General features: G+C 48.3%; 1 protein-coding gene across 4 annotated transcripts in view; it reads right to left on the bottom strand.

The window, feature by feature from the left end:
• The window catches only part of COMMD7 (COMM domain containing 7), a 53,926-nt gene that overhangs the window by 15,583 nt on the left and 11,291 nt on the right, over positions 1 to 27,052 (bottom strand). For 2 of the 4 annotated variants that reach the window (XM_064572935.1, XM_045885536.3), the window contains exons 4-9: positions 20,677 to 20,733; positions 20,558 to 20,595; positions 20,009 to 20,099; positions 19,645 to 19,694; positions 19,214 to 19,262; positions 17,965 to 18,682 (exon numbers count right to left, since the gene is read on the bottom strand). In XM_064572935.1, the coding sequence (XP_064429005.1) occupies positions 18,606 to 18,682; positions 19,214 to 19,262; positions 19,645 to 19,694; positions 20,009 to 20,099; positions 20,558 to 20,595; positions 20,677 to 20,733 (362 nt within the window). In that variant the 3' untranslated portion in view covers positions 17,965 to 18,605. Of the gene's footprint in view, positions 1 to 17,964; positions 18,683 to 19,213; positions 19,263 to 19,644; positions 19,695 to 20,008; positions 20,100 to 20,557; positions 20,596 to 20,676; positions 20,734 to 27,052 lie in introns of those variants that run through there. The other 2 variants (XM_045885537.3, XM_045885539.3) reach the window with 2 other exon arrangements.

Here is a 27,052-nt window from a genome sequence, read left to right as displayed (position 1 = left end):
CTGTTTGTCCCTCCCTCTGCTCCTCCCCCTACTTGCGCTCGCTCTCTCTCAAATAAATAAATAAAATCTTCTAAAAAAATGGGCAAAGGACCTGAATATACATTTCTCCAAAGAAGGCATACAAATGGCACATGAAAAGATGTTCAACGTCTCTAATCATCAGGGAAAATGGATATCAAACCACATGAGATATCACCTCACACGTGTTAGATGGCTATTTATCAAAAAGACAAGAGACAAGCATTGGAGGACATGGAGAAAAAAGGAGCCTTGTGCACTGTTGGTGGGAATGTAAAATGGTGCAGCTGCTAGCAAAAACAGTTTGGGGGTTCTTCAAAAAAATTAAAAATAGGGGTGCCTGGGTGTCTCAGTGCGGTAAACGTCTGACTCTTGATTTCAGCTCAGGTCATGATCTCAGGGTTGTGAGATTGAGCCCCATGTCAGGCTCCAAGCTGATTCTCTCTCTCTCTCTCCCTCTGCCCCTTCCCCCCAATCTCCCTCTATTTAAAAAAAAAAAAATTAAGACTAGAACTACCATATGATCCAGCAATCCCATTTTTGGTATTTATTCAAAAGAACTGTAATCAGGATCTCAAAGAGGTATCTTCCCTCCCGCGTTCATTGCAGCATTATTCACAATAGCCAAGAGATGGAAACAACCTACATGTCCACCGATGCATGAATGGATAATGAAAATGTGGTCTATCTATACAGTGGAATATAGCTCAGCCATAAAAAAGAAGGAAATCCTATCACATGCTACAAAGTGGATGAATCTTGAGGACATTATGCTAAGTGAAATAAGCCAGTCACAGAAGGACACATACTGCACCATCCCACTTATAGGAGGTATCTAAAGTGGTCAAACTCAGGGACACTTAGGTGGTTCAGTTGGTTGAGCGTCTGCCTTCTGCTCAGGTCATGATACCAGGGTCCTGGGATGGAGCCCCACATCGGGCTCCTTGCTCAGGGGGGAGCCTGCTTCTCCTTCTCCCTCTGCCTGCCACTCCCCCTGCTTGTGTTCTCTCTCTCACAAACAAGTAAAATCTTAAAAAAAAAAAAAGAAGAAAGTGGTCAAACTCAAACTCACAGAAACAGAAAGTAGAGTGGTGATTCTCAGGGACTGAGGGCAAGAGGGATGGGAGCTGCAGGTCAGAGTTTCAGTCACATGAGATGAGTATTAGGGATCTGCTGTACAACATCGTGCATTTAGTTAGCAATACTGTACCACAGAATTAAAAATGTGCCAAGAGGGCAGAGCTCATGCTATATGCTTTTTACCACAAAAAAAAAAAAAAAACAACAAGTAAACAACAAAGTACCTCCTGGAAAGGACATTAAAACACAAAAGAATAGGAAGGTCATCATCTCAGAATAAAGAAGAGTCCTTCAAATTAAATAGCTTTTAAATAACCATAATGTGTGTGTGTGTGTGTGTGTGTCTTGATCTCTTGCTCTCTTTCTCCTCATACCGCCCCGTCAACAATTTCTCATCACACCAGGCCTTCTATTTGGAAATCCGGGGGAGGAAGCCAGGGACTCTGACCACTACCCCTCCCTCCCTGTTTTCTCCCAAGCCCACAGCACTCTGCACACACAGTTGCAGAAAGCTGCTTCTTTTGCTCACGCAGGCCTGGCTCTACTGTCTGCTCACTGGGCTGTAAGCTCCAGAGGGGAGGGCGCGTCCCATTCTCTGTACCCCTCATCTACCCAGAACCGGTACCGGGGAGGAGCCTGTAAATACTGCTGGTGGGAAATGGATTCTGACTGACATTGGGAGGCGAAAAGGCGTCAGGCCTGGGAGACCACAAGAGGACCTGAGGAGGGGAAGAGTGGAAGGCAGCAAGGACAGGGAGCTGAAAGGGAGTGTCCATAAAAGAAGTTGGCTGCCCCAACACTCCTCTGTAGTGAGGGGTCCCACCTCACAGCCTGGGAGGAAGGTGGGGAGGGAAGTGGGGAGGGGTGGGAAGAAGCCCTGGAAAGAGGCCCTCCTGACTGGACCCACGGCTAGGACAAAGGGCAGGAAGAGTGTGAAGTAGGAGGTGGGAGGCCTGCAGCCCCTCCTGGGACAGTCCGTCTGCCCCTCCTGCTCCCCTCCACACCGGCCAGAGATGCCTCAGCCCCACCAGCCAACCACAGGGAAAGCAAAGGGCGGAAGTGGCCGGGCCTTCAGACCTAGCTGCCGGAGATGGGCTCAACGGCCATGTGCCCCCACACCGGGGGCGCCCTGGCCACAACAGGTCCCAGAGGCCCAGGTGGGGCTCCAGGCGACATGGGAGGGCCAGGGAGACTCAGACAGCCACTTCAAAAACACACTGATCTTTCTGCTCACTCTTTCCCTCAGTCACCCACCCAGCTTAAAACCCCTCAGGGTCACCTTGTGCTCTTAAGATAAAGACAGAGGATGTGCTGGGCCAACTGCAGGCTCCCCTCCTCACCCTGAGCACATCTATGCCTCTTGCCCTAGCCATTTGGTTCCATTTACAATTATACATTTCTTTGTGAGATTTTTCAAATTTGCAGGGATGCATCTGCTTTTGCTCACTGTGGCACCTCCAACAGGAAGCAAAGAGCCTGGTCACCTTAGTCACTAGGGCTGTTTGTTGGTGGAATGAATGAATCATCTGGGGAGGGAGGGCATGGGGGCAGCAAAGGGTTTGCAGATCAGACAGGTTTGGGAAGCAAAGGCAGCTGAGACCCACTAGCTGTGTGACCTTGGGCAGGTCACTGCCTGGCCAGCCCTTGCCTGCTCAGCTGTAGATGGGTCTAACACGCCCACCTCTTGAGTGTCGAGCAGGAGCCATGCTGCCCAAAGAAGACCGGTTCCTTTACATTTTTTTTTTAAATCCAGCCTTTTCAGGGGCGCCTGGGTGGCTCAGTCGTTGGGCGTCTGCCTTCGGCTCAGGTCGTGATCCCGGGGATCACGGGGGTGCCCAGATCCTGGGATCGAGCCCCACATCGGGCTCCCTGCTCGGCAGAAGCCTGCTTCTCCCCCTCCCACTCCCCCTGCTTGTGTTCCCTCTCTCGCTGTGTCTCTCTCTGTCAAATAAATAAATAAAATCTTTAAAAAAAAAAAATCCAGCCTTTTCATTTTATGGATTTATGGACAGGACACTTTGGGGAAGTGATCTACCCAGTCTCATTTATGTTTAAATAAACCAAAAAGGGAGTGCAAACTGGTGCAGTGCCAACTTTTTTTTGAAAAAGGCTTAGATGTAACTTGCCTACATCTAAAATGCCCATGTCCACCAATCCCGCCCTTGTGCTTCTAGGAATTTATCCTACAGAAAAAATGTATGTGGGTATCAATTTATTTGATACTCAGGAAAAAAGTACAGTATGTTGTTATAATAAGGGAGAAAGAGCAAGCCAGAAAACACGGAGTATTTTTAGAACCAACCACCAGGAGGCACCTCTGGGTCAGGGGCTCCGTCAGATTAGCCCACAGCGCCGGGATTTCAGTGACAAACACACATGACAACACCCAGACCTTCTCGAAAGTCAGGCCAGCCTCGCTTCATCTTAGCCTTGAAGCTTTTGTTACTGACATTATCTACATGTTTGGCATCCTCTTTGTCCTTCCTCATAATGCCCCTTACCACAAACAAACAAACAAAGAGAAAGCAATTCTAACTCTTCCATCCTTGTATTGTTCTGCTGGGATGATTTCTGTCCAGGTCTCAGTCTCTCAAAACTCTCGGTTAGGGGACGCCTGGCTGGCTCAGTCGGTAGAGCACGTTGACTCTTGATCTCAGGGTTGTGAGTTCAAGCCCCATGTTGGGCATAGAGCTTACTTAAAAACAAAAAAACCCAAAAACTCCTCGGTCAGAATTCACTTCATAAGAATTTGGAACTTGACTTGCACGAGGTCTTTCATGGATTTCGTGACAAACGGATGCTATACATCTGATTTCTAGGAACAGGTGGGGAAACCGGGGCTCTGCACAATGGCCGAGAGGAGAGAACCTGGGGGCCCATTGTTGCCTAAATAAAGCCTTGACCTCAGACTCCAGGTGCATCCTCAACCCTCAAACCTCTCCTACTGCCTCCCCTGCTCCCTGCATTTTCGCCTGTTTCCATGTCTGTAAATGCAGTCTTTCCTTCCAGTCCTGTGTGAACTTGTCTTCTATCCTTCTCCCTGATGGGGAGAGTGTCTGTGCATTTTCTGCCTGCCTCGGGTGGGGGGCCCTCCCAGTGGGCTACAGTTCCCATCACGCCACCCCTAACTGCACACATCACCGTATCTCTACCCCAAGGAGTCCAGGCAAGGATTCCTCGCCTCCCTCAGAAGCACCGGGATAAAATCACCAGCCAACAGTTTCCTTCCCACCCCTGCACCCTCTGCTGCAGACCCAGCCCCCTGCAGAGCCCCGGTGCCCGGGATCAGAGATGAGCTAGCTGACAGTGGGGCCTGCTATTTGCGCTGGGAATCAGTCTCATCCCCACCAGTGACAGGAGGAGGGATGCCTCCTCACAGGACCCAATCTCCCACAAGATACTCCTTCTGAGTTTCTAGGGACCCCCTGGGTTTTCCTCCCACCCCTCCCTCTCCCCCAGTACGAAGGCTCCGTGTGCTTCCTGTAGGACCTTCCCCTCCAGTTTGGGCCAGACTGCTCCCACAGGAGGACATTCACTATATTCGCTTTTTCGGCTGCATTGGGCATCAAGATTCTTGGGCTCTGGCGGTGCCTCCCTCTGGGCCCTGGCCCGCAGCCTTGAGGACCCCAAGCCTGCATGCCGTGTTCTTCCCTCCTCCCCCCATTCAGCAGTGTTTCACTATGCTAGACTTCTAAGGAGGAAAAAGGAATAATAAAGAATCTTTCTTGTTCCTGGCCTCTAGGCTGTTTATAATGACAGTTCATGAGGAACTGGGCTCAGAGCTGAAAACACTCCATTTTGGAGGGGTGAGATCTGGAGGGGAGGGAGGCAGAGAGGAAAGAGGCGGTGACAGCCTCTATTCTGGTCTCCTGCCTCCCTCTCTCCTCAACCCTCACAGAGGCGTGATGGGAAGGCCTTTTGACAAAAAAAATCCTTCCAGACTTTCCACCCTCCAGGAGCAGTACTTGGTGTACTGAACAAGGCCCCATGGGATCCAGCACACCTGCTCATTCATTCATTCATTCATTCATCAAATATGTATCCAGCACCTAATCCTGGGCCGGGGAGAGAGAGACAGTGAAAGGTGCAACACATAAACGCATTGTTGCACCTGATGTCAAGTGGCACAAAGAGCCATGGGGAATGAGGAGATGCGGAGGCCTCCTGGGGGAGAGGACACTTGAGCTGAGGGCTGCCTAATGAGGAGGAGGCCACTGGACAGAAGAGCCCGGAGGGAGTGGTGGAGAGGCCCGCAGGACCGGAAGCAAGAGGAGAAGCAGGGGCTGGATCATGCGGGACAGCCTGACAGAGAGGGAAACCAAGGCACAGAGCCAGGTGAGTTGCACATGGACCTGAAGCTATTTAGATGTGCAACCCACCCAACCCTTTGTTCAAACAGTTCTGAATCACCTGATGTGGGTCATGTGTCCACCCCGGGGTTTCCAATTTCAAGGATATTACTTATATGCTCTATCTACCATATCAGTTGGTGCCTGAGGAAGAAAACCCCACCCAGGAACATGGATCCAGCAACCACATACCAAGCACCTCCTAGGTCTGGGGCCTTCTAGGACGCTGGGTGGTGGGGCTGAGCAGCTCCGGGCACCCCCGCAGGCCCGTTTATCAGCTCCCACAGAGGGACAGAAACCACCAGCTCAGGATGTGGCAGGTGCGAATGGAAGAGGAAGTGCATGATCTGCTGCCGGGCTCCTTCCCAAAGCAGTCTGGGCGGCACTCTGCTTCTCCCGGTGCCAGGGGTTTCTGAAATGAGCGCACATCAGCCCCACACTCCCAAGAGGAACTCAGGAAAGTGAGGGGAAGCAGAGAGTCGTACTCTGAGGCTCAGAAGCGGGGGTGGGGGGTGGGGGGGTAGAGACCTGCCTCCCTCCTCCCCCTGCAGAGACTTCCATCCAACAATAATGGGTGTCGGCTGTGGGGTACCAGGCGCTAGGATTACAGGAGCTCACGGTCTAGTTGGCAGACAGATGTATAAAGAAGCAAGTACAGTGCAGCTGCTCAGATGGAGGTCCCATCAAGGTGCTGGGGGGTCGCCTCCATCCAGGGACAGCGTCCAGTGTAATGCGAGGGGCATTACACCAACAAGCACAGCCACCTTCAGCAGTGATGGCTGTCACGGACTGGCTCACTGTGGGTGCCAAGCACGCACACCTGGCTTCACATATGCCTCCAACAGCCCGAGTAGAAATTGCTCCCATTTTATCATTATTATTTTTTAAAGTAAGCTCTATGCCCAAGGTGGGGCTTGAACTCATGACCCTGAGATCAAGAGTCACATGCTCCACTGACTGAGCCAGCCAGGCGCCCTGGAATAGCTTCCATTTTAGAGATGGGGAAATTGAGGCACGCAGAAGGGAGCAACTTGCCCATGGGGGCCCAGGCAGCAAGAGCAGGTCTGGAAGGAGGAAGCTGGCACGCTGGTTCCAGAGATGTTCCCCCAAAGTACAGCCCCACTGACAGGGGCTTCCAGGAACCGCACATGTTTAAACTTACCAGCTTGTTCCATTTCGTTTCCAGCATCATTAGCCACCCTTGCTACTTCCGGCCCCTCTCAGCTAGCAAGGCGGAGCCTCTTTACAGGGGTGTGCCACCAAGACCAGGAGGAGGGGGCAGGCCTGACTCAGCCTGCAGACACGCCTGGGAGGAGAAGACCTTGACCCAGATGCTCCTCAGCAACTAGATTTTCTAAGCCCTCCAGAGGCTGCCCCCTCCCCTCCACCCCCATTGCCTGCAGCCGGCTGCAAATTGCTTCCAAATGTTGATAATTACAGCAGGCCCAATCTAATCAACACCTGAGAGGGAGGAACCGGGGCCGCCTCCTTCCAGTGTCCCAGAGCATTTGGCATCCTTAGCTCCCCTGAGCCTTTAGGATGGAGGCCAGATTTGGGTCATGGACCCCGTTCTCTGAGGCCTGAGCTCAGTGACTTGCCCAAGGTCATGCAGACCTTTCAGGCAAAGGAGGTGGTTAGAGCTCAGCTTCCACGTACCTAAGCAGTGCCTTTCCTTTCCTGAGCTGAACAAGCCTTGGAGGAAGAGCGGAAGACCCACAGAAAGGGACTCTGGTAGCTAGTGTCCAGCTCTCTGCAAAGCTCTGGGCCTTGACAGGGTGATTTCAAAAGGAAAACATTGGCACTAGCAGGGATCCCAATAGCACCTAGTTTAAACCCTTTCTGGTAGAGATGGGGTAACAGGCGCAGAAAGAGGGCATAGTTTGCCCAAGTTCACACAGCAAGTTAGATACAAACCCCAGACTCCCCCATTCCATCCTCTGTGGCACCCAGTAAGAGGGGCTCTTCCTCCAAATTCACCTTCTTCACAGGCTTTCCCTCCCAGAGGGAGTGAAGTGTAAGGAATGGCTTTAGGGCTAGGCAGACGGGTTTGAAGCCTCACTCCCCTACTCAATTACTGTGTGTCTTTGGGCAAATGAATTCCCCTCTCTGAGCCTGTTTCCTCATCTGTAAAATGGGGAAAGTAGTAACTGCTTCTTAATGTTGTAGTAAGAAGGTGATGAAATAAGGTGTCCACAGGATGGAATGTTCCACCTGGGCCCCTGGCAGTCCTTCCTGGTGCCTAGTAGTTGGTCAGACATTCCACAGATTCCCTTCCCTATCTCCCTCACTTTCCCAAGCTCAGAGACACACAACTGCCCAGGCTCTGAGGCAGGCTTGGAAATCCTCCCATGCTGGCCACAAGCACAGGGCTTCTCTCTGGAATGGTTTCTCTGACCTCGGGGAGCTGACAGAGCCTGTCTGAGAATTCTCTGGGGAGAAAGCTCCCAAGGGCCAGAGCATGGATGGTGAAGGCAGAATCCCTCCTCACTGTCTCCTTGGCTTCCTGAGAGCTCAGCCCCCTCTCTCCTTTCCCCCCAAGAACCTCCTGGCTGTAGAGGCCTGCTGGGCAGAGGGGCTCTTAGGGAGCAGCCGTCCTCTCCCCGTCCCCCTCCCTCAACGCCACCCCCCCCAAGCCCCACCGCCCGCGGACACAAGGCTGCTGAGAGCTGCAAGGGAGTGAGGCGGGCACTAGAGCTGAAAGCTGCTGACAGCAGGCCTCTGAGGAGGAGCACGATGGGGAGGAGCAGGGGAAGGAAAAGAAAGGAGGAGGAGGAGGAGGAGAGGGGCCTGGTGGGTCCCGCTGCTTCCCCCAGGGCCTGCAGTGGACAAGCTAAGAAAAGCTCCGGGGTAGAAAACCGCCAAAGATGCACAGTTGCCCTCCCCACCGAGCGGGAGGGCCCTTCCTTCCCTGGAGCCAGCTGCCCCAAGCAGATTAGTACTGGGCTCCGGAAAAGCAGGCCCCACACACCAGCCTGCGGGAGGCTGCCAGCTGAGTCAGCCTCTCTACCTGTCAGGAAATCATTCATAAAAAATGACACCTTCCCAGCGCCCAGCTCCTGGCCTCACCCCAACCACTGTCCCCGAGCCAGCTACACAGCACAACGACATTGCCTCCAGCCTCCTCCCTCCTGCCTCTCTCCCACCCACTTTACACTTCCCTCCTGGGATAAAGACGAAGGAGACCAACATGAAATAAGGCCAGCTCAGCCTTGGTAAATCAGTATTTACTGGTCGCTTGCCCTGGGGACAACAGCGGAGTCAAGAACAGCAACAACTTCACTCAATTATGAACAAACGTCAGCGCCATGGCTTCCAAAAGATTTTCACGGTCACAGCCACGCCAGTGGTGGACACTTCTTTATCTTCAGTTTATGTATGGATAGCTAGAGGCTCCCAGGGCACCTTGATAGACATAGATCACTGCGCCAATCCTCCCACAAGGGAAAACAGGTCCACAGTGGGGACTTGCTCCAGGTCACACGTGCGCTCAGACATTAGGCCCATGTCCCTCAAAAGGAGATGATATTCCATGTTGTTCTTCTTTCTTTCCATTACTCAAACCCTGATGTACTCTTACCTGGGACATAAAACGCAGGTTGCTCTCCTGAAGAATTGAATTCCTTATCACAGCCCTGTGTGCCTGAGCCCTGCTAACCTCTGCCCTCATTACACTCCCTCTTGCTCTCCTTCTCCAGCCACCCTGGCCTCCTCATTTCTCAAACACATCAACCATGCCAGGGCCTTTGCACAGACCACCCTTTTGTCTACCATAGGTTACTTGCCGGGCTTCCTAACATCCTCCAGGACTAGATTCCTTGTCACCTCCTCAAAGAGACTTCCCTGACCACCATAAGGAGCCCCCCACAACACACACATTATTCCCTATATTCGAATGAAAATAGTTCCTAACCCATTTTACAACTATGTACTTCTTTACCTATCTACTGTTTGTTTCCACAAGTACAGTAAGCCTGGAGGTTGGTTTTGCTCACCATGATGTCCCCATGCCTGATGTAAAGCAGACCCTTGGTAAATATGTGTTGTGTGAATAACAGAAGCCCTCAGGCTGGCACTTGAGTCCCTCTAATCTCTCACCGTGTCGCCAAGTTGACCAATCAAATGAACATGTCCATTTCATTCACTGTTCTTACCTCTTTTTAACCTTGATTTTTTTTTTTTTTGGTTTATTTATTTAAGTACTCTCTATACCCAACATGGGACTCAAACTTACAACCCCAAGATCAAGAGTCACATGCTCTTCCAACTGAGCCAGCCAGGCGCCACCCCCCTCCCCACCCCTACCCCCAGCCCCATTCTTATTTGACATTCATGAGAGAGAGAGGCTCAAAAGAGCATTGGAGGGTGGGGGTGGAGCCAGGAGTTTGGAGCCCAGGTACAGGGCTACTCTGCCCCACCCGCTCAGGCAGGTGCCCTGGACAGCAGGGCCCTGTGGATGATGGTATGTTAGAGCATTCTGTAAGACACTCCACAAACTGCTGTTATGCTATTCTCTGTGGCCCCAAGAGTGGCAGAGAGTCAGTCATCAAACACCCACAGCTTCATGAGAAGGGTTTTGAGCTGTGTCTGGTTCACCCTTCTGATCAACCTCTAAGCCACTAGGACACAGACCTACGTTAGAAGCCAAAGCAAATACATCCAAACGATGCGATCGAGGGTTCTGAGCATTGTTCGTACTTGAGAATCACCCCGGGAGCCTGTTAAAAATGCAGACGCCCCTGGCGCCTGGGTGGCTCAGTTGGTTAAGTATCTGCCTTTGGCTCAGGTCATGATCCCCAGGGTCCTGGGATGGAGTCCTGCATCGGGCTCCCTGCTCAGAGGGGAGTCTGCTTCTCCCTCTGACCCTCCCTGCTGCTCATGATCTCTCTCTCTCAAATAAATAAATAAAATCTTAAAAAAAAAATGCAATGCCCCAATCCCTCCCCATCCCATCCCACGCTAGTTTCACAAGTCTGGGCTGGGGCAAAGCAAACGCCCAGGGGGATTCTGATGCACACTGAAGGCTCCCAGTGTTTCCAAACCCCGGCCATGCACTGGAACAACCTGAGGAGCTTCTGAAAGTACCGCTACCAGAGATCCTGACTCAAGGGCTGGGGACCTGCCATTGGCATTTTCAAACATTCCTCGAGTGATTCTGTGGTGCCGCCGGCATTAAGAACCAAGGCCTAGATGCTTGTTTTCTAGATTATTCCAGCTGACCCAAGTCAGAGGACCTGGGTCATTTGTGGGAGGTGGATGTTCAGGGTCAAGGTCACCCAACTGCTGTGCCCAGCACTCCTGGGAACACTGAATACTTACTATGGGCTGTGCTGGACCCATCCCCTGCCCTGAGGCCTTCACTCCCATATGAGCTAGGAGAAGGGCAAGACCAGAGGCAGGGCACAGATGCTCCTGTCACTCTCCTGCGTAACACCTGGCCTGACTCCCTTTAGGACCAAGTCCCAAGGCTGGCCTGGTAGGATCTGACCCCTTACTATCTTCCCAGCCCAACATTAACCCTGGTTCTCTGTCATCTTAAACCGTGTCTAGTTGTGAGGGTCAGGCCCCTTCTTACCTCCCTACGAAGGCAACACTGTTGCCCCCAGCAGTACCATCACCCCACCTTGCTGGCCTGCCTGGCTCCTGCTGGTGCCTCTCCCCAGTCTAAGTCAGACACGCCCCTTCCAGGCTTAGGGTGTGCCCCACATGCTTCCTCCAGTGGGCATCTGTGACACTGCCCTGGGGTCACTGTCCCTAAAAGCAAAGCTGAGCATTCCCCACATCCAACCCAGGCACGTAGGGGTCTACGGGAGCAGAGGGTAAGCAGGGGCAAGATGTGGTTTCAGGCTACTTTGGCCAGATTCTTAGAGAACAGACAGCCTCAGGCAGGGCATTCAGAGAAGAGACTATTCTGTACCAACCCAAAAACTAGAAGGTTGCCACAAGAATGGAAACCTATAAATTGACAGGCTAGGAATTATAAATTACTTTATCACTTGGTTAAAATCCAGACACTGTTGGGCTGCCTGGATGGCTCAGTCGTTAAGCGTCTGCCTTCGGCTCAGGTCATGATCTCAGGGTCCTGGGATGGAGCCCTGCATCGGGCTCCCTGCTCGGCGGGAAGCCTGCTTCTCCCTCTCCCACTTCCCCTGCTTGTGTTCCCTCTCTCGCTGTGTCTCTATCTGTCAAATAAATAAAATCTTAAAAAAAAAAAAATCCAGACACTGTTGTACCAGCCATGGGCCGTTGGGCAAGCTATTTAACCTCTCTGAACCTCAGTCTCCTCATCTGTACAATGGAGATCATTATAGCTCTAAGTCAGGGCTGCTTAAAAGCTGTAAAACAAAACAAAAAAGCTGTAAAACAAGCCAACGTATATAAAGCACTTAAGGCAGTGCCTGGCATAAAGAATCACTTAGTAAATGTGAGCAATTATTATTATTACTCATGGAACACCCGTGCTGAAAAGGCCTTTAGAGATCATCTAAATGAACTCCTACATTTTACGGCTGGAACTGAGGCAGGAAAGAGGAAGGTCTCACTTGGAGTTCTGTCCAGCCCTCGCAAACCCAGAGTAGGACCCAGTCGACAGGGTCCTCTTGCAGGCCACTGGGAAGAGCTGGTGGGGGCTGCCAGGAATCAGCTGATGGGCTGGCAGGATCCTAGCCTGGACTTTCCAATGACTTGGAGCCCGACAGAGTCCCAACATCTTGGCTCTGTTTCCAGCAAAATCGTTGAGCATATTTTAGGATCAGCAAAAACCCACAATGCCTTTGGCTGAGCACTTTTCCTCTTCTTGTTGAAGCCCAGGGGTATTTTCTAGGAAATTGAGTCCATCTGTTTCTGATTCATTTGTACTTAACTCATCACCGAGCTGTTTTGTAAGAGCCCTTTGATGTGAAAGCCGCCTTATCCCATAAGCCTCTGTAAGCCTTTATTTAGTCAACAGTAGGTAAACGGTCTCTCAGAAGAGGCCAGAGGCAGCTTCTTGATATCCCTCAACACACTGGCCATGGCCAGGAGAAGGGAAAGTGTGGCCCTGGCACTCCCCCTCCTTGGGCCTGTCAGGACCAAGCAACAGCTCCTGTGTCTGCAAGGGGGCCTCCCCAACCACCCAGCGCCTCTCCTCCGGGGCCGGTGCTCCCCCTTGTCCACCATGCGCAGCCTGTCCACATGGATTTACGATTTCCTGTGTTGCCTGGGTTTCTCGAACTTCAAGTTCCTCGAAGATGAGAGGCCAGGCCTCCTAATTCACTGTGCCCCTGCCATCCCAGCACCATGCCTTGTACAGTTACAGGGACCATTACTTCCAAACCAAAAACCTATGGAAAAGATCTCCCAAGCTTTAAGGGCCCCCAAAGGGACAAGGGGGCAGAATTTTGAAACTGGGGCTGCCATATACACAGCAAGCAGCTAAAAGAACCACTGATTGAACTGCACAGCAGAGTATAAAGGGAAGAATCTGCCTCCCCCTCCCTCTGACATCCAAAGCACTCCACAAGTCTCAAATCTCCCGTTTCATACAACAGGATGAAAAAAAAAATCGAAGAACCCCCTAATCCAATAGATGAAACTCTTCACTAAATTCAAGGGTGGCTGAGTTTTAAGATATTCCTGGAGGAAGCCAAGCAAGGTGTTTTTTTTTTTTAAGATTTTATTTAGGGCGCCTGGGTGGCTCAGTCGGTTAAGCTACTGCCTTCGGCTCAGGTCATGATCCTGGAGTCCCTGGATCGAGTCCCGCATCGGGCTCCCTGCTCGGCAGGGAGTCTGCTTCGTCCTCTGACCCTCCCCCCTCTCATGTGCTCTCTCTCTCTCATTCTCTCAAATAAATAAATAAAATCTTAAAAAAAAAAAAAGATGAAGTACTCACAGTAAATAAGACCCTGCTCAAATCCCCCAGCATTTTTTTTTTTAAGATTTTATTTATTTATTTGACAGAGAGAGACACAGTGAGAGAGGGAACACAAGCGGGGAGAGTGGGAGAGGGAGAAGCAGGCTTCCCGCTGAGCAGGGAGCCCAGTGCAGGGCTCGATCCCAGGGCCCTGGGATCATGACCTGAGCCGAAGGCAGACGCGTAACGACGGAGCCACCCAGGCGCCCCAAATCCCCCAGCACTGCCACAAAATCCCTACCTAACAGTCTACAGGCCCTGATCAATGCCCCTGATTTCAATAGATTTTATTTGTGACAAGATCCCAATACAACAAAGCGACTGGAGGAGTTCCTGGAGTTCATAATGAAATCTGAATTAGAGCAAATGGGAGTGAGGATATACTCTCCACTTGCATGGAAATAGAGGTACTGAAAAGAAAACTATCAGTTACTTGTGCACCCAGCTTATCTCCCCACTCCCATAGGAACCAGCGGAGCTCTGGCCCACAGGAGGCGCTCCAAGAGCGTCCTTGGAATCACGAGCAAGGAGGTCGGCGGCTGGTCGAAGATGGCCCTTGGAAGATGGGGGCCCAGCCTGGCTGGCTGCCTTGTATCTACGATCTCTGTTAAAACTAACCAACAATCTAACTTCCCCAGATTTACTCTTCTAAAGCTAGGTAGGTTCGTTAACAGTTCTGCCATGGAGGATCTACACACAGGCTCATTTCATTTCAACTGACGGGACCTGTGACCAGGTGGGGGTGCGGCGGAGTGGAGCTGACTGTTAGGGTTACTGAGCTGAAAAACAAGTCTTATCGGGAAGCTCACAGGCTGGTGCGGAAGAGAATCCTGGAAACAAATAATGATAATAATTTGATCATAAATAGCTCACCGTTAGTTGAGCAGGCATAGTGATCTGCCCAATAGCCCTGTGAGGCAAGAACTATACCCATTTCACAAAGGAGGATACTAAGGTTCTGAGAAGTCAGGAGCTTGCCTGAGGTCACACCGTTGGAAAGCCGAGGAGCTAGGACTGGAACCAAGCATTCTGACTTGAGCCTACACGCCTGGCTTCTGTTGCAGATGTATTAACAAAGACCAGAGATCTCCTTATAATGGCCTGGACATGTCAGGGGAGGCCCTCAGAGGTGCCCTGGCTGCTACATCATGAAGCATGGGCAAGCACTGTAGGCCCAAGGGGAGAAGAGGCAGATGGCCTCATGGCTTGGCAGCTGTCAGCAGTCTGGTAGGACCAGACACTCCTGTATAGGATACATGCCAAGACGCAAGGCAGATGGAGGGGTAGAAGGTATAAGCAGGGCCAGACTGTGGGGGTTGGGTGTGCTGAGAGATTTGGGCTTTACCCTGGATACCATGCAGAGTCATGAGTGTTTGGATCTGTCTGCTGACATGAGACTTGCCCATACAAGGCTCACACAGGAAACAGATCAGATTGCAGAAGCTATGAGGCTGAAGACTGGGGTGGGACCATCAGGAAGCCGCTGTTGTGATCCAGGCGGAGCAGGGAGGCCTCAGTTGGGCAGGGCAAGGAACTCCTTGGTCAGACTCTGTCCAGTGGCCAGCTGGGTGCAACTCTTATGGATTATTCTGAGATCAGCACTGGATGGCGTACCAGGCTGAATCCATTTCAGGTCTCTCAGAATATCCCTTCTGAACTAAAGCAGGATACCCATGGCTCACAGGGTAGCACTGACCTCTGGCCAGAGACCAGTTTGTCTCTAGGATTCCATTTCCCTATATATAATATGAGTGGATGTAACTAGATTGCATTTTGGGTGTCTTCCTGTTCTGACATTGTGAATTCTTTTTACCTTAGAGCTTCATGGTAGGCACGAGGCCCTCAGAAACCTCAGACACACATTTGGACACTGTCCAAAGGCACCAATTTGCTCTTTGTAAGATTAATTTGGTAATCCTGCATAAATTGAAACAATCTCTATGTAAGTCAGTTGGGCACTGTGTTAGTTAAGGTTGTGTAACTGACTGGCCTGCTATGTCCAAATATTTGGTCAAACATTATTCTGAATGTTTCTGTGAAAGTGATATTTTGGGGAATGAGACTTTAAAGGAGAACATTTAAATTGGTGGGGACACCTGGGTGGCTCAGTCAGTTGAGCGGCTGCCTTTGGCTCAGGTTGTGGTCCTGGGGTCCTGGGGTCAAGTCCGGCATCGGGCTCTATGCTCAGTGGGGAGCCTGCTTCTCCCTCTCCCTCTGCCCCTCCTCTCTCCCCCCTGCTCGTGCTAGCTCTCTCTCTGACAAATAAATAAAATCTTTTTTTAATATATTTTTTTAAAGATTTTATTTATTTATTTGAGAGAGAGAATGAGAAAGAGAGAGCACGAGAGGGGGGAGGGTCAGAGGGAGAAACAGACTCCCCGCTGAGCAGGGAGCCCGATGCGGGACTCAATCCCGGGACTCCATGATCATGACCTGAGCCGAAGGCAGTCGCTCAACCAACTGAGCCACCCAGGCGCCCACAAATAAATAAAATCTTAAAAAAAAAATTTAGGGGCGCCTGGGTGGCTCAGTTGTTACGCGTCTGCCTTTGGCTCAGGTCATGATCCCAGGGTCCTGGGATCGAGCCCCCACATCGGGCTCCCTGCTCAGCGGGAAGCCTGCTTCTCCCTCTCCCACTCCCCCTGCTTGTGTTCCTGCTCTTGCTATCTCTTTGTCAAATTAAAAAAAAAATCTTAAAAAAAAAATTTAAATTGGTGAAACTTTATATCAGAATAAAACAGATTCCCTCCATAAATGTGGGTGGGCCTCATCCAATTAGTTGAAGATCTTAATAGAACAAAGACTTATTCCCCTACCTCCCTGAGCAAGAAGAAATTCTTCTAGTGGACTGCCTTTGGACCCAACTCTTTCCTGGGTCTCCAGCCTGACAGCCTTTCCTGCAGATTTTATTTATTAATTTAAGTTTATTTTTTTTAGTAATCTCTACACCCAATGTGGGGCTTGAACTCATGACCTGGAGATCAAGAGTTGCATGGTCTTTTGACTGAGCCGGCCAGGCACCCCTATCCTACAGGGTTTTTTTGGTTTTTTTTTTTAAAGATTTTATTTATTTGACAGGGAGAGACACAGCGAGAGTGGGAACACAAGCAGGGGGAGTGGGAGAGGGAGAAGCAGGCTTCCCACCAAGCAGGGAGCCCGATGCAGGGCTCGATCCCAGGACCCTAGAACCATGACCTGAGCCGAAGGCAGACGCTTAACGACTGAGCCACTCAGGTGCCCCCCCTATCCTACAGTTTTGTTTTGTTTTGAAGATTTTACTTATTGATTTGAAAGAAAAAGCATGCATGCTGTGTGTGCGAGCAGGGGGAGGGGCTGAGAGAGAGGGAGAGGGAGAGAATACTCAAGCCAATTCCCTGTTGAGCGCAGAGCCTGCTAGATCTCATGACCCTGAGATCATGGCCTGAGCTGAAATCAAGAGTTGGACACTTAACCCTGAGCCACCCAGGCGCCCTAATTCTGCAGATTTTTGATTTACCAAGTCTCCACGATCATGTGAGCCCATCCTTGAAAATCAATCAATCTCTCTATGGTTCTGTGAATATGCTACAGCCACAGGAAAGAATGTACTTTTATGTCCTCATATGGAAAGTTCTCCAAGATATATTAAGGATAGTATATATAGTGTATAATCATCTGTGTAAACACCAAAAAGAGTGTAAAAATTTAAATTCCTATTGCTTATATGTGGGGGGAAAACCCTCTGGAAGGATATTTAAGAAACAAATAGCAGGGGTAATCTGTTGGAGGAGGGCAGTAGGGAAACCGAGTAAATGGGAGGTAAAGTAGAAGGATCTTGTTGCTTTATTCCTTTTTATATTCTGATAAATGCACATATTCTTTGACCCAGCAATTCCACACCCATATATTTACTTTATAAATATACTTCCACACATGCAAAATGACATACATACAAAAATACTCAAATGCAGCATCATTTATATGAGAAAAAGAATAGAACCAACCTAAACACCTACCAGTAGAAAACCAGTTAAAAAAAATCATCCATCTGAAGAAACATGGTGCATCTGTTACAAAGAATGAGGCTGCTCTGTTTTTTTGTTAGTTTTTCCCTTTCTCTGTTCAGATGTGGAATGATTTCCAAGTGAAGCAGAAAAAAAGCAAGACACAGGATGCTGTGTTTACACTATGCTACCACTTGTGTGGGAAGAAAATCAACCTCCATGCCTATGTACTTGCAAATGCAAAAATATGTCTGGAAGAACATAAACTATAATGGTGGTTACCTGGGGAAAGGAACTAGGTAACTGGGGAATGGGGGTGAGAAGGAATTACTTTACAATGTACCTTTTGAACCATGGGCATGTATTATCTATTCAAAATTTTTAAAAAATTCCTGAGGAGAAATCACATGCTAGGTGGGGACCTAAAGTCATCAGAACACGAAGCACTCATGCTTTTCATGATGTTTTTAACCCGAGTCTCCCCTGAACTGCTCTTACAAATACCACCTTCGGACTACAGCTAATTTCACTGAAGACTCAGGGCCTTCAACAAAACCAGGAAAATAAATGTTGAAGATTAGAGCACTAGCGCTCTGCAAGGCAGATGACTCTTTCATCCATGCATAGAGACAACTAGATTCAGACCTTTTCTTTAGAACCTTTTTTTTATTCATCATCTAACCAACAGAGAAGGTCAGCCTGAACCAAAACAAGCTAAAATAGCCTCATTACAACACAACAGGGCACAACCGGAAATGAGGACAGAGGTTGGCCTCAGTTCTTTTCAGAGCAGACCAAGCAAGTATTTACACACAGGTGCCCCATTAAAAACTGATTAGCAATGCACCACCACCACCACAAATGCAGAGTGTGTAGCAAAATCGCTGGGGGCTCCCCACATGTGTCAGCCATAAATAAGCCCTTGCTTTTTTGAGGGGAGGGTGATCAGCGTGCATCTTGAGTGATGGCACCATCTGTTTACTCTGGAACTTTGATGGGGAGGTAACCATTTACTTCCTCCCCTGAATTTGAGATGCAGTAATAGCCTGTCTGAATACCTAAAAAGTGTCCTGGGAGATAGGTGCTGGAGGTTCTCTTAACAAAGAATTCACAGAGTAATCGTATAGGGCTCTTTAAGTACTTAATCCCGTTGTTTTCCAGAAACCTTTGCACCTGGGCTCCCAAGAAGCAAGCAGGGCCCTTATCAGCACCCCACAGGCCTGTGAGTGAGGTGCCTCTCAGAGCAGCCACCCATGGAAGAGAAGGGGGCAGGGAAGGGGCCAGAAATCAGCTCAAACACTCCATGCTGGTTCTGACTCGCTCCATCTCGTGCAGGAAGCTGTAGAACTGAGGCAAGGTTAATTCTGGGGAGAGAAAATTCAGCTTCAGGTAAATGTTTCCAACTCCACAGAATCATCCAAGAAAATGAATTTCCACCCAGAGATTTTTTTTTTCTTTTTCGACTTAGTACATCTAAGCAGCTCTTGATGGGTAATTGACCATAATAAAGAACTGAGAGCCTTGAACACAGAAAGGTTCTCGGCTCCATACAAAAGTAGAGAATTTAAAAATGGCATAACTCCACAGCACAAAGAGATGAAAGGGCATTATTCAGGATGTTCAGCACGACTTTTGCAGCAAGAGCTGCTTGCTCTTCAATCTTTGCCGTCCCTTCTCCCTGTGCTTTCCTTTTTTTCAAAGAGGCTCTTCAACTGTGGGGTCTCCAACCTGCTGATGGCTTATTATTTATGAGAGGAGAGGCAGTGGAATGGCTACTCCACAGCTCAGGTATGACTTTTTTTCTAGAAGAAATGATCTCTGTGGTGCTTCACAAGCCCACTGACTGAGGAGAACATGGAAAAAGTGAAAAGGCTCAAATAGGAATTCAGACTCACCTATGTACAAATTTTCAGTTTGATTTCCTTTCTTAACCACCAACTTTAACTGATTTAAAAAAACACAAAGGAAATAAAAGTTTAAATTAAAATGATGACAACAGGGCAAAAAAATTCTTGAAATCCTTAACACTAAAACATCGAAGCATCCAGCTTCTGACTTGAGAGTCAAACAGGAGCAATCTGGATCCACGATCACCAAAAACTTCTAACAATTCTCATGACTACAGAACAATCAAGCTTTTAAGAAAAATCTCCGGATCATATTAATCTGAGAGTCGGTGTGTTAGTGACCACGTTTTTGGCTGACAACACTTCTCTGAAGTACACAAGGCACTCCAGTGAACAGCCACTTAAAAAAATCCAATGTCGATTTAATAATTTTTCACCAAGTCAAAAATCTACCCATTTTCACAGATCAGGAGACTTACTTGTAAAAAAATACTTCCCACTTTCTCCAGTTCACTGCTCCCAGATGTTACTGTGACACAAAAGAGAAAAGTAGTAAGTGATGGGCTGACAATGGACCTACTCTGAACACCCCCATCTTGCAGGCTGTCCAGCAGAAGCCGTATAGGGACGAGTATGAGCACAGCAAAACGTGCTCTTCAGGAAATCAACTTACTGAGAGCCATGGATGGAAACAGCTGCCAAATGCCAATATGGAGAAGCAGCTGCTGGCCCCAACAGTCCGTGAGGACCGAGGACATGTCCTCCCCATGGAAACTAACTGAAGGCCTCTGCAACCCCACCCTACGTCCCCCACATGATCTGGGACTGGCTCTAACTAGTTACCTCCAAATTTCCACTCCATATCTATAAGCTGGTTAATCATCAGAGTCTGTCCTATGGCCCATCGAGCAAGGGTGGGAGCACTCTGTTTCCACTGAAATAAAACCAAAGAGCCAAAGTCATAACAATGGGGAAAAAGCCCCCTCTTCATTCTGCCCCCAACACAGCAATGCTTAGTATTTATACAGACCAGGGGAAGACTGCAGAACCAAGGGTCCAGCCTATATGTACAGATCTGGGATATAGGGGCAGTAAAGAGGGGCAGAAGACGATATAAGTGTTTTCTTTCATTCCAAGATTTAGTCCCAGTTTGGGACAAAAACTGCATGACAATTAAAGTCAGTCAAATCAGATGCAAAACATTAGAGATGCACTAAATACTGCCGTTTAAACACTGTATGTATGTATGTCATTTGCATGAAAGCCATTAAGCTGGGGAAATGACACAGAATGATTGATGGTTTTTCCTTAGTCGACATTTCTCATTTGTTTCTTTTCATGAAATAAAAGCAAACAAACTTAATTAACCTTGATTAAGCGGAATTATGATACCTTTTCGGAAAAGTAAGTGGCTTTCTCCTCACTAAGACCTGTAAGAGAACAGAAAGAGACTTTAACATAATAAAGAGCCGCCAGGCCCGTCACCCTGAGCAACCTTGGCAATGACCTACCAAGAGTTATGAAATCGGCCCGGACCTGATCTGCTGTGAGACTCTTCTTCAAGGCACCTGGGAAATGGGAGAAATCAGTTAAAAAGGGCGTATCAGTTAATCAATTGGCAGTAATTATCAACAGACACAACCGATATGAGAGAGGACAAAGGGGATACACAAAAGACATGGCTAGCTCCAGGAAAATCTCAATCCAGCTGTGGAAAAAAGGCACATAGGAAGCAACTGGAGAATGGGACAGCATGCTTTGTTTCTTGTACAACACAAGCGTTGACCCCTCTAGAAACTGTGAAAGAAGTTAGAGAACAAGAATGACTTTATGGAGGGCGCCTGGGTGGCTCAGATGGTTGGGCGTCTGCCTTTGGCTCAGGTCATGATCCCGGGGTCCTGGGATCGAGTCCCGCATCGGGCTCTCTGCTCCTTGGGAGCCTGCTTCTCCCTCTGCCTCTCTCTCTCTGTCTCTCATGAATAAATAAATAAAATCTTAAAAAAAAAAAAAAAAAGAATGACTTTATGGATTTGGGCCTGGGGGTACCTGATGCGAGGAAAGAATAAGGCCACGGATTCCTGGAGCCAAGTCGGGGAGCTCAATGTCAGGCTGGGCGTAAGGGCAATAGCCTAGAGCTGCACTGTGCAATACAGACCCACTAAAGATGTGGGGTTATTTAAATTTTATTTATTTTTATCCTAGCACCCCCTTAAATTTTAATTAATTAAAATTAAACAAAATTTAAAACTCTGTCCCTTAGTTGCACTCTTTCAAGTCCTCAATGGCCACATGGCTCTGGTGGCCACAGTACTGGACAGTATAGATCAGAGACCATTTCCATCTATTTAGATAGTTCTTTTTTTTTTTTTAAGATTTTATTTATTTATTTGAGAGAGAGAGAGAGAGAGAAAGCACTCCATGAGAGGGGGGAGGGTCAGAGGGAGAAGCAGGCTCCCCGCCGAGCAGGGAGCCCGATGCGGGACTCGATCCCGGGACTCCAGGATCATGACCTGAGCCGAAGGCAGTTGCTTAACCAACTGAGCCACCCAGGCACCCCTATTTAGACAGTTCTATTGGACAGAGCTGCCACAGAAAATCAGCTCTCTGGAGGTAATCGAAGATGGACTAACAGCTGGCCTCTACGATTCACAAGTCACTTCCAAAGGGGCCAGGCAAAGTTTCCCCTCAGAAGCCCTGAGAGCACTCCCCTGTGGGGGCTGCTTTGTTCTGCTTGCGAGGTCCAATTCCTGAGAACACGGTGTTGCCAGCAATCTGGGCTTCTAAATGTTTAACCTCCGGTTATAGCCTAGAGTCACAATTTGGCAACCGCTTTAAAATTTTCCACTTCTTAGTCTTCCAGAAGATGACTAATTAAAGAATAAGGGGACATCCACCACCATCAGAGAGGGCCCTGGAGTAATACCCTAAGCTCAACTCCCCACCCCCAGCTCACTCCTGAAAAACAATCCTAGAGGCTGTTTGTCCCCTGCAAAATAAACCATATAAACAAAGGGAGGAAATCTTTTATCGCCAAAATCAGACTGAGCAAGGAAGCCATAGGGAAATAAAAAAGGCAAGACACCAGGGAACCTTGGCCATAAAGGCCCTCCAAGACGGCCACTTCCTAGCCAATTCAATTAATTCGTAACTACCACACGCACAGCTCCTTAGTGTATATCTAGCTCAAATCCAGTATTTTGCTTGATGATCCCAAAGTACTCTGAAGTGGGGATTACTACTGAAGCCTTTAATTTACCAGGAAACTAAAGATCAGAAAGATTAAGCTTTTGGGAAGAAAATCTGGCAAAGCCACATAGTCAACAACTGCACTGTCAACGAGTCCCCCAACAGATGTGCTCCAGAGAGCACACTGAAATATACGTGCGAAGCTCTTTAGCAATGTCAGGAGGGAAGATAAAATGTCAGAAACAGTGTCCAGGTTTTGGTGCATCCACACAGCAGCCTGGGTGCCAAGGTGATTTTGTTAAAACTTGAGTCAGTCAGACCGTGTCTCTGCCCTGCTCAAAACCCTCTTAATAGCTCCGGTTTCACTCACAATAAAATCCAGAGCTCTTACAATGCCCTAAAGGACTGGCCACCTCTAGAACCCCTAAGCTCTTCTCTCCCTCGCTTCCTCAGCTTTTCCTATAATATGCCGGGCAGGTTCCTACTTCCTGGTATTTGCCCTTGCAATTCCCTCTGCTGGGGACGCTCTTTCCCAAATCTGCACGGGTCCCTTCCCTCATGTCCTTCCAGCTCCTCCTTGAATCTCACCTCCAAGAGGACCCCTGGCTACTCTAATTCAAGGGGAGCTGCTCTTCACCGGTACCCTTCTACTGCTGTACTTTTCTGCGATGCATTCTTAACCACCCAACTTCACGTGACACGTTTACTGTTGGTTTTTCCACTAGAGTATCAGTTTGATGAGAAAAAGGACTTGGTCTATTTTGTTCATTGTTGTGTCCCAAGCCATACTTCAAAAAATATATTTACATCATGCTAGGCTTCAAGCCCTTGATTAATTAATTAATCTTTCTTTTTATTAATTAATCAAGATAGAATTGACTCCGCACTCAGTGGGGAGTCTGCCTCAGGCTTCTCTCTCTTCCTCTACCCCTCCCCTCCACCTCCCCCAATCCAGCGTGCAGGCTCTCTCTCTCAAATAAATAAGCAAATCTTAAAAAAAAGAGGGAGAGATACAATGGACATATAACATCGTGTAAGTTTAAGGTGTACAACCTGTTGATCTGATACATTTATATATGGCAATATGACTGCCACTACAGCATTAACTAATACCTCTATCACATCACATAATTGTCATCTCCTTTCTGTGCTGAGAACCTTTAAGATCTTTTTTTTTTTTTTAAGATTTTTATTTATTTTTATTTGAGAGAGAGACAGAGCTAGAGCACAAGCAGGAAGAGGAGGCAGAGGGAGAGGGAGAAGCAGACTCTCCACTGAGCAGGGAGCCCTACTCGGGGCTCGATCCCAGGACCCTGAGATCATGACCTGAGCTGAAGGTAGACGCTTAACCGACTGAGCCACCCAGACACCCCCAGAACCTTTAAGATCTAAGCTCTTACTGGGACACCTGGGTGGCTCAGTCTGTTGAGCCCTGCATCGAGCTCCTGCTTGGTGGGGAGTCTGCCTCTCTCTCTCCATCTGCCTCTCCCCCAGTTCATGCTCTCTCTCACTCTCTCTCAAATAAATAAATAAAATCTTTAAAAAGATCTAAGCTCTTAGCAGTTTTAAAGTTTATAATACAGTATTGTTAATTATAGCTCTTAACTTCTTTTTCAGCTTTCTCCTTTGGTGATTCCTTTGTCCTAAGCACATGACAGACCTGAAGCCTTGACTCTATGTCAGACAGAAAGAAAATTATAAATCCAGGGCTGGAGTCCCCAGAACATGCCACTTAGGGAAATTTGAGAATGTCCTTCTTTAAACACAGATAACCATCTGAGATGGTTTATAAAGTCCTTGAGCACCAATTTTCACCGAACAGTTGCCTTAGGCAAACCCTTATTGCCATCAAACACTATGGGGGACAAGACAAAGGTGTATGTCCAGGGTGAGGGTTCTACTTTTGCCAGGAAACAGTTGGAAAACTAGTGTATTGTTCTTCTAGTCAAAAATCTATATAAACTTTTTCAGTGTAATAAGGGAAGCCCAAGGAACAGAACTAAGCATTGGTTAAAACTCCAGGAGAAGGAAGCAGATGGGAGAGAGTAAGGCACGTTCAGCCAGTGATTACTGACCCTAAAGGCTGACCAGCTGAATCCACTTCTCTGAGGCTCGTGGAAAGACAGAAGTCATAGTCACTGTATGTGCATTTACTGAGGACCTGCTCAGTGCCAGCACTATGCTAGCTGCTGGGAAACATCAATGACCCACAAAGACAACGTCTGCCCTTGTGAGGCTTACATTCTATTGGGAAGCAAAAGACCACAACAATAATGTAACAAGTAAGAAAGCCATATAGAGTATGACTGAAAAGTGCCACAGAGAAAAGTAATAAATACAGCGGGTGAGGCTGGGAGTCCTGGGGAACTTAGCTCAACAGTTGATTAAAAATCATGTGTGATGGGACGCCTGGGTGGCTCAGTTGGTTAAGTGACTGCCTTCGGTTCAGATCATGATCCTGGAGTCCTGGGATCAAGTCCCGCATTGGGCTCCCTGCTGAGCAGGGAGTCTGCTTCTCCCTCTGGCCCTCCCCTCTCTCATGTGCATGCTCTCTCTCACTCATTCTCTCTCTCTCAAATAAATAAAATCTTAAAAAAAAAAAAAATCATGTGTGAGGGGCGCCTGGGTGGCTCAGACATTAAGCATCTGCCTTCGGCTCAGGTCATGATCCCAGGGTCCTGGGATCGAGCCCTGAGTAGGGCTCCCTGCTCAGCAGGAAGCCTGCTTCTCCCTTTCCCACTCCCCCTGCTTGTGTTCCTGCTCTCGCTGTCTCTGTCAAATAATAAAATCTTTAAAAAAAAAAGTACCATTTGTGACTACTGTTCAATGCTGATTACTCTGTTTTTGCCCAGCCACAAAGAACTCCTTTGGGAAAGGAGAAGGGGAGTTATCACCTTTTCTTAAAAAACAATCGGGCACCTGGGTGGCTCAGTTGGTTAAGCGACTGCCTTCGGCTCAGGTCATGATCCTGGAGTCCCGGGATCGAGTCCCGCATCGGGCTCCCTGCTCGGCAGGGAGCCTGCTTCTTCCTCTGACCCTCCCCCCTCTCATGTGCTCTCTCTCTCCTCTCATCCTCTCTCTCAAATAAATAAATAAAATCTTTAAAAAAACAAACAAACAATCAGTTACCCACAAGGGCCAGATATCTTGCTAAGTATTAAAATAAAACCAGGCTTAAACAGTAGCCCTACAGCCAAGTTATCTGTAATCCAGGAGTTACCTGTGTCTAAAAGACAAGCAGTGCACTGCACTCACTGAAGTATTTCACATTTAGTATCTTTCTCTATTCTTATAATGATGTATGAACTCCTATTATAAGCTCTGTTTTCTGAGGACACTGATTCTCAGAGAGGTTCAGTAACTTGGCTCAAGATATCAAAGCTGTTAAGTAGCCATGGTGACAAGTAAACACACAAGGGCCATCCAGCAACCAAATGCCATGTGGGGACCCTCCCTGGATCCTGATGAGAGGAACCAACTACAAACAAACAAAATGCACAAGACAATGGGGACATCTGAACACTGACTGCATATTTTAATTTCAGATACGATAATGGCATTGTGGTTTGATAAGGGGGAAAAGGGCCTTTATCTTTTAGAGATAATGACTAGGTATTCAGAAATGAAATGATATGACCTCTGAGGTATGCTTTAAAATAATCCAGTTTGGACAGCAGTGAGAAGTGGGAGGGGTGTAGATGGAACAATCTGGCTATGGGCTGATAACTACTGAAGTCAGGTGTTTTTAAGAATTACATACTAAGTAGTAAAAGAAAAACATTAAAAAACAAAAACAAAAGCCACTGGGCTTTATGCCAACCATGGGAGATACTGGCCCCAGCTTTTCCTCTGTAAGATCCTAAGCAAGTCACTTCCCTTCTCTAAGGCTCTGTCTCTTTATCTGTAAGACAAAGATTAGACTAGATCAGCACTTACAAAAAGCTTTTACCTGACCCGCTCCCTGCAAGAAGAAAGAGTAGGAGGGGAAGAAGATGGGTTTCATGGTTAACTGTTTCTCAGATACTGGATAAGCAGGTTTCTTTATTGTGGGCCTTTTCAGAGCCTGAGATATGTTAATATGTATGTCTCTCCAAGATTCCAAGGCTGGGGGAGTGGGAGGGGACAGTATTTCCTGCTTTTGGCTGACCACACAAGCCTTTTCTGGAAGAAAACACCAATTTGGGGACAACTGATCTGGAGGGTGGCGGCTCCCCCAGCTCTGACAAGCTGTACTTCTATGAGGAGGCCTTACTGCAAGGCAGGCCCAGGATGAGGGACAAGGAAGAGGGTGAGGACCTGGAGGCCCTTACATTTCAGATGACATTAGGAAAAAGCCTGGAATGCCACACTGAGGATTACGGACCTTACCATGCGAAGTCAACAGTTGTGAGGAGCAACATGATCCCCAGCTGTGCTGCAGGAGTGTCCTCCAGGCGAGGTTGGAACCAGGCATGGAAGAGTAGAGGTGGAGATGTTACTGCTCACAATGAGGCAGGAAGGACTAAGAACTTGTTCTGGGCTGAGGAAGAGAAGTGACTTATAAGCTACGCCCTCAGACGCTTAGTCCTCATAATCGGGAGAAGGCATAGGACTGAAATTAACTAAACTATCAATACATAAAGCTAAAGTTTAGCCAACACTGTATTAAGTACTTTGCATATATTAACTCATTCATTCCTAATGCATAACCATACTGCTCTT

This window comes from Mirounga angustirostris, unplaced genomic scaffold (genome assembly GCF_029215605.1).
Source record: "Mirounga angustirostris isolate CCGP_5_RB_7025 unplaced genomic scaffold, mMirAng1.0.hap1 SCAF_10, whole genome shotgun sequence".
In the NCBI taxonomy this organism is placed as follows: Eukaryota; Metazoa; Chordata; class Mammalia; order Carnivora; family Phocidae; genus Mirounga; species Mirounga angustirostris.
The sequence above is the reverse complement of the archived record's forward strand: the minus strand, read 5'-3'. Positions and strand labels throughout refer to the sequence as shown.